The sequence below is a fragment of the Magnolia sinica genome, chromosome 10 (genome assembly GCF_029962835.1).
Source record: "Magnolia sinica isolate HGM2019 chromosome 10, MsV1, whole genome shotgun sequence".
Classification (NCBI taxonomy): domain Eukaryota; kingdom Viridiplantae; phylum Streptophyta; class Magnoliopsida; order Magnoliales; family Magnoliaceae; genus Magnolia; species Magnolia sinica.
The window spans coordinates 59,537,696-59,549,402 of NC_080582.1; the positions used below are offsets into that span (position 1 = coordinate 59,537,696).

The 11,707-nt window shown below is 37.7% G+C and overlaps 1 protein-coding gene and 1 long non-coding RNA gene across 3 annotated transcripts; one reads left to right on the forward strand and one right to left on the reverse strand.

Moving 5' to 3' along the window:
• Positions 1-2,789: 2,789 nt before the first annotated feature.
• Positions 2,790-4,188, forward strand: LOC131217543 (uncharacterized). The gene is made up of 4 exons (XM_058212479.1): positions 2,790-2,804; positions 2,890-2,919; positions 3,003-3,165; positions 4,025-4,188. Exons 1-4 carry the CDS (start codon positions 2,790-2,792, stop codon positions 4,171-4,173), a joined length of 357 nt encoding a protein of 118 aa, XP_058068462.1. The 3' UTR covers positions 4,174-4,188.
• A 2,428-nt stretch (positions 4,189-6,616) lies between these two features.
• On the reverse strand, positions 6,617-9,921 carry LOC131216866 (uncharacterized). Of its 2 annotated transcripts, none has more exons than XR_009157068.1 (2): positions 9,522-9,921; positions 6,617-6,908 (listed from the first exon to the last, which is right to left on the reverse strand). It is a non-coding gene; the product is annotated as an uncharacterized LOC131216866 (long non-coding RNA). The 2 variants fall into 2 exon arrangements; XR_009157069.1 differs by having other exon boundaries at positions 9,511-9,921.
• Between the last annotated feature and the right edge of the window lie 1,786 nt (positions 9,922-11,707).

An 11,707-nucleotide genomic window follows, 5' to 3' on the forward strand; every position in this document is an offset into this window, starting at 1 on the left:
CACATCATGTAGATCTTGGGCCAATGAAGAGAGTTTTGATGGTTGAGATGAGTTTTTAATGGTGGGATTGGAAGGATTTTAGAGTTTTGAGGGTTGGAGAAATGGGGAATTATGGGACGTTGGGAGAGGGAGGTTGCTAGCATGGAGAAAAAATGAGGAGGAGGGCCATAATGACAAAACTTTGAAATCTACTCCAACCATTAGATCTCACACCAAAAGTAACCATAGGTCCTAAAAATTAGGTTCTTGCATGATTCGTGTGAGCTACACTAAGTGAAATTGTCTAGAGGGTGAACCTTTCCATGTATGCTGATTTGTGGTCCTCTTGAACTACGGATGGGGATAAATTTGAGACCTTGATTTAACATGGAGTGACACACGTGATGGTCGGGGTTGATTTTACATTAACACCATGATGGACCCACACTAGATGAGCGGCCTAGATATACACCACCAAACTCTCTCTCTTGGTGTGGCCCACTTGAATTACTTATGAGCCTGATTTTTGGGTCCAATGCTTAACATTCTGTGTGGCAGTTAATGGGTGGAGTAGATTTTATATTCTCATCACGGTGGGTCTTGAAAAAATCAAGGCTGGATATTTCCCCCAATTGTTTCAATTGATATAACCCACTTAAATCATTGATTAGCTTAACCACTTTTTGGCTCCTAGCCCAATATTGCATTACAAATCTAATGATCGGACTAGATCTCTTGAACACATCAAGGTGGACCCTTTCAAAAATTGAAAGGTGTACATCCGTCGAACCATTATTGCTTCCATAAAATTGTTAATTTCTCTTGGTAACCGTAAGAATTGGATTAGGTGTTACCCGCGCAACACAGGCAGTGAGTGTTTCTCAAACTATATGGCCCACCATGATATATGTGCTGTATATCTAGGCCGCTCATTAGTTTTTACATGTCATTTTGGGCCTACAAAATTTTGCCACGTCAACCTAATTTATTCTACTGTGCAACTGGAGTCCCAGAGCAGCAGTGACACATTACAATGCTTCGGAGTGGATTAGGTGCGGCCAGCCTCACCCAATATGGTGTGTCCCTGACAGTGGGGCCGACCTTGATGCATGTATTTTATATCCATGCCATCCAACCATTTTCCCATGTACTTTAGGTAATGAAGCAAAAATCAAGAAGATAAAAATTGTAGAGTGGCCCAACAAAAGTTTTAACGGCAGGTGTCATTATCGTTGCTTCCACTGGTGTGATACACTTGAGTCTTAGATTTACCTGAGTTTTTGAAATTTCCCCTAAAATAATATATAAAAAAATAGATGTATGGTGTGAATGAAACTCATAGATCATGGTGGCCCCTTAAGAGCTCCTGCCCGTTCCTAGGCAGGTATGGGCAGGATTAGTACCCAATCCGCGTTCCTGCGTTCCTGGGCAGCGACGGAGGCGTTCGTTTCTAATGCAGCCAAAGCCGTCCGCAGGAACTTTCTTTCTTCGACGGGAAGTTAGGTGGGGCACACCATGATGTTTGTGATAAATCTATCTCGTCCATCCGTTTTTTCATATCCTCTTAGATTGTGAGACCAAAAATGAGGAGACACAAATCTCATGTGGGTCGCATGACCGGAAAAAGTGGGCAGGGAAATTACTACCTCCATGAGTCCACTGTGATTTCTAATTTCCATCCATGTCATTCATGAGGTCATTCATACTGTGATGAACTGAAATTGTGAAAAGAAATAAAAAAGTAAAAACAAAATAGCATGATCCAAAACTTTTGTGGCCGCACAAATATTTCAATGGTGGAAGTTCAATCCTCACATTTTTCTTGTCGTGTGGTCCACTAGAGTTTTAGATCTATATCAGTGCTGGGTCCATGTCCTAATATAATCTAGCAAAACTGCACAGCAACAAATGAGACTTTTAGCGGCGCTCAAAAGCGCCGCTATAAATACTAAAAGCGCCGGTGATTCTATTATTGGCGCTAGCCAAGCGCTGATAAATGGGTATGTCGCTAAAAGTATTGGCGGCGCTAGGTAACTTCTATCGGCGCATTTCTGAGCGCCGCTAATTGTATGTTTTTCCGACGCGAAAAAGAGCCGGTAAAAATCAATTTGAGCGCCACTAAAAATGGTTTGTGGACACTTTTTCTTGCTTAAAAGCGCCGTAAGATTTCTACACAAGCGCCGGTAGAGGCCTTTGTATGGATTTGAGAAGCCCTAGCATGCCAGTAATTTCAAGTCGTGTAGATACTCGACAGGTGTCGTGCTGTTGAACTGCTCCACCTACATGCCCATGCTCACATCTTCCATCTTGAAGAGCTGTTTCAGAGTTGAATTGTCAGCGTGAAGGCCTTTTTTTTCCTTTTATTTTTCTTTTTTTCAAGTTGGTAATAAGGGTTAAAACAACAGCAGCAGAAGTTTGTACATCTTACCCTCAAGGCGTGTTTCTCAAACTATGTTACAACAAATTGTGCAATGTCTGATGAAACGATGTAGCCTGGGCCATTGGCATACGGTGGATAATCTTCTTCTGGCCATTCCTGAAACACAAACAATAAGCATAGTGTTGTGAGCTATTCAGAGTGAAGGAAAGAGAAGTTGGTAATGAATAAGACGATGAGAACGAATGATGAGGTTTCCACCAAAAACCATAAATATTACAATGAAAGTATATAAATCACCAGAAAAGCAATACCGCCCCAAGGCTTGCAGTGTTTGCTGCATTTGACAATAGACATTCTACTAAAGCTGAAAAGTCAGCAGGGAATTGAGATTCTAGTCCTAGTAAATTAGACTAATGTGGCTATCCTGACCATGCAACAGGCCATGGTGTTTGGACCAGTGTCCTGACTTCTCTAAGAAATGAAAGGCCTGAGCATGAATAGAGTCTCTAATACTAAAGTTTTCAATTCAGTTCCATTTAGTTCCTGAAGCTACCAAGAAGGTATAACTCTGATGCATTATTCCTGCATTGCTCTTGAAGCTTGTGTGCTTTGTATTGACATTAATTGGATTGGACCTCTTTAGAAGCCTTCTGCCACACGGTATGGGTCTGCCGATGGTGGCGATGTGGCAACTGCAACAATCCCATCGTCTGAGAGGTCTATGACCCCTCTTCTTCAGGATTCCATGGATCTAAGTATGTGTTATCTTCCTAATGGATATCCGTCTGCGAACTACTGTTATGGAGGTAAACTGATTTTCTGTTCAACTCTTGACTGTTGCTCTTCAACCAATGTTTGATTTATAGTTCCAATCTTGGTTCTCATCGATTGGTTGAGTGCATGATTTTTAACTTGGCATTAATAGCGAGGATATCATCCTTATGTAATGTGATGGATTATTATGGGTGTGGTGCAAGGCAAAAGTGAAAGAGTAAAAATATATTATAAGATTCTTGCTGAATTATCTTTTTTTAGTGGAAAAAATGGTGTTATTTGTTGATGTATTGTGGAAAGATTTTGTACAGTCAAGAAACGAAGAATAAAGAAGGATTGATCACCTGCACACATTGGAGCTTGGGTTGATGATTTTCATCCACTGACCAAGAAGAGGTTCCCCAAGAAAATATTAGAATAGATCCTTATTTAGTTGACTAGCTTACCAACTTGCATCGAAAGTGAAAGAACACATAAGAAAGAAGGTTTTTCTGGTAGCTTAAATCCTTTCACAAGTTTATGAAAGGAAATCGGGATTATTCTCCTTCAAATATGAACCCATTGCTTGTTTTATAATGGCTCTTACTAGAAAGGGGGTGAAAAGTGGCTGTTCTACATCGACATTCATGCATATCCTTTTATGGTGTTATATGACCCAGCACTTTGGGCTCGGGGCTGTCATGATCGCAACATCTTTTATGATGCTTTAAGATGATGGTTCAGGCAATTGGTAGTAATGTTTTGGTACTGCATCATGAGTTATCAAAATTGCTGCCATATTTTTACTTCTTCTCAACAATTACTGTTGCTTGATGTCATTGCTTCAACATCTATTTTCATACAGTTTTCAGCATTTTGTGAATTCTGACCGCTTGGTTTTTTGTTTTCCAGGTTATGAGGGTCCCGTCAATGCCTGGGAGGACTGCCCTAGATATGTCAATTCAAATGGAGTGGAAATGCCTCCTGTAAGTTTTTGTGCTTACACATACATGCATCCATACACACATGCATATATGGATGACTTTGAGGTACTTATGTGAATGATCAAATCTTCTCTGTTTATATATTATCATAGTCAATTACCTTGTATTTGTTTTGTTTTTCTTACAAAGCTAGGAAACTTTAGATTTTGATCTTGAAATTTAGTTCCCAGTCAGCTCTATTTATTGCATTAAATCATCTACTTTTCAATCTTTTGCTTCCTATAAACCTGTAGTAAGTCAGTGAGGAAACACTGTTTTCGGAGCATGTTGGTGTCCCATAATACCTCTTTTACTTGCATAAGTAAACTAAGATAAGTACCCGACCCCAAAAAACTCTTCTAAGATGGAAAAGGCAAGTAAAGTTCCAGATTTTCCTTTGTTTCTTCAAACAGTTCAATATGTAACCATGGCAGTCCCCCGTTCAAAGAATGCAATTCAGAGCATTTTATCATCAAGTGCGATTTAGTACCACATAATTACTCAAGCAACGGATTTTATTTTATTTTATTTTTAAAAGAGCAGTATAATAATTTAAGGGAAAGGTGGGGAAAGTTAATTTATACCTCATATGTCACAGCCCATTTACCATAACGCAAGGGCTTGTGGTAGTAATTCATGTTTCCAACATATAGGCTTCTACCACTGGGGACTTTCTTGGCTTCCTTAATCACCGAATCTATTCTGACAAATGTGTCATCATCACATTTCATGATATAATTTGCAGAGACTATACAGACCAGTGTCAATAAACAAATACATTAAGTCCATCAATCCTTATAAACTTTTTCATTATCAAGGCATACAATTTTCTAACTTTTTCTTTCTTAAAGATAATAAGATTTCATAATTAGAAGTATTTCTATTCTGACAAATGTGTCATCGTCACATTTCATGATATAATTTGCAGAGAATGCATGGACCTGTGTCAATAAACAAATACATCAAGTCCATCAATCCTAATAAACTTTTCCATTATCAAGGCATACAAATTTCTAATTTTTTTCCTTAACGATAACAATATTTCATAATTAGAAGTATTTCCAACTTTGATAGTTGAATTTCACTCACCCCATACTCACAGATGGCAACCGTCTTCAAAACAACCAGATCATAGCTATCCATGAAAGGCACTATTACAATGTCGCCGAAGAACTCTGCTTCTTTCTTTAGCTCCACATTCACTTCCTTCCTTCCATGCTTTCCTCAAAAATGATACCCAACATTAGATTCTAAATTCAAGTTAAAACAGTGCAAATATCACTAAGTTAAAAGATTATGTATTTTCATCACCTATGTTCAACTGTAGTCCAAACCTTTTAAGTCATCAAAGGTATTTGTCCCTTTTAAAGAATCAAAATCAGTAGAAAAATATCTTGATTATGTCGGGCAGCTCATTCACCCACTTGTCAGGAGTGAGCAGATAACTATCTTGATTATGTTGGGCAGCTCATCCACCCTCTTGTCAGCAGAAAACTACCTTCATTATCTCGGCGGCTCATTACATATCCTGTCAAGGATTTTGGGTGCCTTGGCAGCAATGCTTTCAGCACAGATAAAACACCATTTCCAACTACAGTTAAAAATTAAACAAAGTTTCCTCACATGATATTAGTTACCACCCCTGTTCAATTACACTATCTCAAACACTAGAGTGCATTTACCACCCCTGTCTAGTCACCACATGACAACATTCTGCAAGTCAAATATATGTATTTCTAAGCTAAAAGAAATAATTAAATCATGTAAACATATTTAGTCTTCATTACATCAATAACAAATGGAAAATCAAGAGAAAAAAATAGATGATTACATATAGAAAAAAAAAAAAAAAAAACAATATATAGATCAGCCCAATGCAAAACCTCCTTCATTCTATCAAGACCCCATGCTTACAAAAAGAGAGAAAAAAAAAAAAAAAATTTAAAATACACCTGGAATATTGATGATAGTTTCTGAAGTTGAAGAACAAAAAGACATTCAAGTGCAAAACACAAGACAACAATCACTAGAAAAAAATCCTACCAGGAACTAAAAAATAGAAAATGGAACAATAACTAAGAAACTTACCCAGTACCTGTTTCTGAAAATTTCCATCAGGCTATAACCAAAAGTAAATCAATAACAAATAAAAACCCCAATCAGACTAAACCCAATATTTTGGACCACATATTTCATAAGAGCATCCAACCTCTCCTGTTACAAAAGAGGATCATCGCATTAGCTGAATTGAATTAGACTCCTCTCAAAAGGGAAGGCATGAAGCACATAATAAATTACACAAAATCTTTTTTTTTTCCTTTTCTTTTTGAAACTAATAAATTACACAGATTAAATGAATGATGATACTAGTGAGCACATACATGCTGTCTATGAACCTGGGATGCCCTCAACTTGCTATCGGATAATGCATTATTCTTGGTAGCAGGAGTTACACTTTGTGGCACATATAGAAATCGCTCTTCCTTAGGATTCAACCTAAAAAGGTAAAACTGGACACAAATAAACAATTAGACAATAATATAAAATAATTAAATCATTGAACCTACAGTTTTGCCTTTGGGCTCTTCATTCTCATGGTGACCATTCTCCAAATTCTGCAAGTAAAGAAATCCTAAGATAGAACCGTCCTGAGGAGAACCATGAAATAAAGATTTAAACTAATCCAGAACTCATATACACCTTCATTTTTTGGAATTGACAAATGCCCTGACATGTGTTTTACAGGTGTTTTTAACAAGGCCTGCTGCCTTAGAATATCCACGGTCTCCATGTCCAAGAGCTTTTCTTCTAGTCTGTGACAAAAAGTAAACAATGATTTTTCAATTAAAAAAAGGACAATCATGAGAAAGAAACAAGAGAGCGCTAAAATAGTTGTCTTCTTATTATTTCAAAATGGCAGAACCCATTAAAGTTGAAGCTTAATTCTAGCTTAAGTCTAAGAAAGTTAACAAAGAAACTACAAGAACATCTGCATGTCAATCTTCAATTGAAGTATCTTAAGTTCACACCATTATTGTAGTTTTACAATGTGAAACTATTACTTATGTAGTTTGAAATACTCCAAAAATCATCATTAAAGCTGCATTTGGATGCACTATAAAACGGAATACCAGTAATTAGTTCAATGAAGTGGATTAACCAGATTGCAATTACCATCCTTAGTATTGATATTGAGGACTAGGGCCTAAATTGAAATCATGTTACTATCAAGTTGCACTTGAAAAGTATGCAACTCAGTTTGAAGTCTACTTCCTCATTGTGAATGCTAAGCTTTTCAAAACCTGGACCAGACCAAATGATCAGGGACATACCCATAATTGGCCACCAAAATGGCTGGATAACTGTAAAGACAGGCCCATTAAGTGATGAACTATTTTCTTACAAAAAAGGCAAATACACTTGTAAAAGCTCAAAACCATGACCTATATTCAAAACCCCGATGCAAAACAAGGACGACTGCATCATTTCCTGATTTCTTGAACCAATGCAAATAACAAAATTACATCATGCAAAAAACATGAAATGTGCGTGCAACCTAACTGGAATGTAAGACCGTTATCTTGGAATAGATTTACAGGAGAATAGTTGAACAATTTTGATTTAAGAGGGATCCATGAGGAATTTACAAAAACATACCTCCTTGAAAACCACACTCCACAAAGACCACAAAAATCAACGATAACAGTCACAGACCTTGCTCAATAGTAACTAACTATGTAAAACCAGGTAAAGAAAGAACATATGATAAAAGGACGAGAGCGTAATTTGGTCAGAGAAAAGATTGGAAAACAAATAAAGAAAAGATGCCTAAGGTTTCATATGCATACCTTAATCATTTTATACACAGTACACAGAGCAAGCACAGCCCAACAAATTCTGCAAGTGACCCCCGCCAGGTTCAAGAATATGCTGCGGCTTCCTGAAAATACACATCAAGTTAATATCCCAATCTGCAAAAGCATAGGAAAGCACCAGACTCATAACAACATCAGCTAGATTAACTGCAACGGCTAAAAGATGATATCATCATCATATCCTTGTCCCAGCTATTTGGGGTCAGCTTTGTGAATCATGTTTCACCAATGACCAACTGCCTACCAGACATTAGGCCCCAGTAAATGGGCTGCTAAAGAGATGTTCTTGATTTCATTAACTGAGAAAAACAGTTTCGAAGGCACCAGATTAGATGGGCTACCCAACACCCAAGAAACAAAGTTGCAAGAATATCCTTTGACAACAAGCACCAATTTAGTTTTCTTTGAAAATAGTATTTCTGTCGTTGATTGCTTCACCACTACCCCAAAAAAGCAAAGATGAATGAAACCATTTTCATACCCAACATCATCCTTCAAACCCACCCAGATTTCCAAAAACCATGAGGTAGCGGAGTCCATCTTTCAACCAGCTTCGATGGAAAAACACTACTGTGAATTAAATTTACCCAACCTTGATGAAGGCTTGAGGCAATACACCTTTAATCTCTGTCTGAAACTAAAAAGCATACTTATGATCTTTTTTCTCTAGGAAAGCATATAAATGAAGCGACAAAAATATAAATTAAGACCTGCCCAATGTTTACCCCTATCCATGGCTTGAAAAATGGATGACTATAATTCATCTGATCAGTGCAATTTTAGCATGGTAGTCCATGAAATGTGTTCTGGAGTTAATGAACAGTTCAGGTCACTCAATGGGACTGTCCAAGTGAACCAGTGTAACTAGGAGCACTATAACCTGTACATATGCAATTAATTTCATAAAAGAAAAAAGACAAAAAGCCAAGTGCATAGCTAAATATAGCAACTATTTTCAGAAAAGAAAAAAGACAAGTTCTCGAATGCTCTGTTTATGCTTTTTGAAATTGGGAAAAAAAAGGTACGGAAATGGTTACGCTCAAGAGCTGGATAGCACAAAATGACGAAATCAAATAACAATATGCATATATAAAATTAACACAGTAACAGCATTTGGGATTTAGACAATCACTAGCAATTTTAATCTCGTGAATGGAGTACAGTCTCAAATGTCAATTTCCCACCACAATACATCTTGTCTCACTACCATGGATCTGACCTTTCTCCCTCTTTCAACTACTTGATTGCCTATGAACCTTCTTGCATGAGAATCTAACGAGGACTAACGTTAGATAAGTAAATAGATAAACTGTTCATTTTCAATAGAACTAAAATGAATGGAAAAGGACAATCCACAAGTTTGGGCCGTTTGGCATTTAATCGAGCATGTAAGGTGTCAAAGCATAACATAACCAAATTTTCAAAAAAGATTGATGAAAACTTCACAGATTCAATCATTTGCACCTCGTTTTATAACCTACAATCATAGACAAAATCTGGAAAAAAAAATCGATCTAATAGATGGATGATAGATATATACAGAGAGACGACCTGTAGATCTTCAGGGAGATATTCGTGCTTTATGGAGAGATCCATTGAATGCTTGAGATGCAAGTGGTTAAGGCTTCCTTGATGTCCATATCATACATCGGATTGCAGAGATCCTCGTATCTCATCCTTAGACATGTTAAAAGAGAGATAGAGATTAAAAACCCCTAAGAGAGAGAGAGAGAGAGAGAGAGAGAGAGAGAGAGAGAGAGGGAAACCCTAGAGGAGTAGAGGTGGATTGAGAAAGGGGAAACGAAGAGAGATGGTCGATTAAGAGAGGGAAAAGGGGAAATAGAGAGAGAGAGAGGGTCGATTGAGAAAGGGATGGTAGAGGTGGAGATGGCGATGGCCGTCACTGCATGTAAAGGGGGAGAGAGAGAGAGAGAGAGGGAGAGGGAGAGAGAGAGAGTTAGAGAGAGAGCGTCGGGAGGGGAGAAAAAAGGGTTAGGTCTCTTGGTACATACGGTATTTATACCCGCTCACGGACCGACGCCCCATTTTAATTAGCGCTGGTAAACCAGCCACGCACAAACATCGCGGTGGCCCCACCTAGCTTCCATTTGCAACCGGATGCTTTGGCTTCCTTTCCAATAATACTGGGAAGAGAGAGCATTTGGGATTATATGAAGAAAGAGAAGGAGACTTAGGAAGCTTGTTTTAAAAGAAAATGGAATATTTAGAGAAGTTGTACACTTATTATTTATCCAAGTGATCGCATCCACTAGTGGTGTTTGTGGATGATTAGTTCCAACCATGAGCTTTGTCAGGTCAAGATGGACCGCTAGTTAAAAAATGAGCAGATTCGAAGTTTAAGATGATGGGAATGTCAATGTTGCAACAGTTCAGATTCAGCTTGTAACTCATGAAACGAGGAATAGGTTCAGGTAGAAATCAAACAGTTGGATAGGTTAATACATTGATGGTAGATTAGGTGAGCAGGTTGGGCTTACAAATTGGTAGGTATATAAATGGATATGATGATCTTGAAGTTGGTTCAACATTATCAAAATGTCGAAAGTGATGTGAACAGTGGGATGTTTAAGTCGTGATGAATGGTATTTTCAATAGTTGGTTAGATGAATAAATAGCATGTGATGATATATTAGATCTCAAACTTTTCGATGAGGTGCACAGAAGTCCACATGTTGTGAGTACAATACCTAGTGTTGTCCTTTCTAAAAATACAGTTCAAAATGGGATGTACACATGTTTAAGCACCTATACACTTACAGGAGCATAATTTTTTTTTAAGGTATTACATGAGTAGATTTTTTAAAAGAAGAACTCATTTTTTAGGGGAGGAGATTAGGTGCAATCCCTGCTTCACCAAATATAATGTGGCTCTTACTGTGGAACCGACCATGATTTATTTGTTTTAATTTATCTCCACTCCATCTATCGATTTTGCGCTAGATTATTTTAGGATACTTGCTCAAAAAGGAAGTAGATCCAACTCTTATGCGGACCATACTATACGAAATAATGGTGTCCTAGCATTAAGAACTTTCTAGGGCCCACTGTAATGTTTATTTGCCATTCAACCTGTTAATAAGGTCACATGAAATTGAATGAAGGTTAAAAAAACAAATATCTACCTTATCCAAAACCATTATTGCCTACTATAAGTTGTACGTTAATAGCTTATTACCACTATTTTCTATGGAATGGTCCATCTAATATTGGATCTTCTTCTTTTTTAGGTTCATGCCATAAAATGACATGGAGAAACACATGGACATCATGGATATAGAAAACATGCATTAAAGTGGGACTCACAATAGGTGTTGGATCATGTTAGGTGAGGCTAGGGCTGCAGCTCATCTACTTCCTTTCCTTAGATGTATAAGAAAGTGAAAAATGTGTAAGAATATCTGGATGCGGAAATCCAGGGATCTGCTGTGCATAGAACATGGATATCTAGGGTTCAGATGGCTTACCTAATTGAGACGCCATAGATGCGAGATAAAAATACGAGAATACCAATGTTGTAGTCTTCCTCTCCATCACACCCTTATACAAAATATCAGATGGGACTTTGAGTTATGTTGCTGTGTTGGATCGGGGAACAAGCTCTTATCTTATATAGAAGCTGAGGAGATGAGAGTTTAAATCCCATCATAACTCTCTCTCTCACTACTCCACATTGTTGTGTCCTAGTTCAACTCAACTACTATCTGCGTAAGACAGCT

Excerpts from the sequence above, each read along its gene's own strand:
- LOC131217543 (XM_058212479.1), top strand. Across the intron at positions 2,920-3,002 it reads TTCCTGAAGCTACCAAGAAG|AAGCCTTCTGCCACACGGTA; the intron begins GTATAACTCTGA and ends GGACCTCTTTAG. Across the intron at positions 3,166-4,024 it reads TGCGAACTACTGTTATGGAG|GTTATGAGGGTCCCGTCAAT; the intron begins GTAAACTGATTT and ends TTTGTTTTCCAG.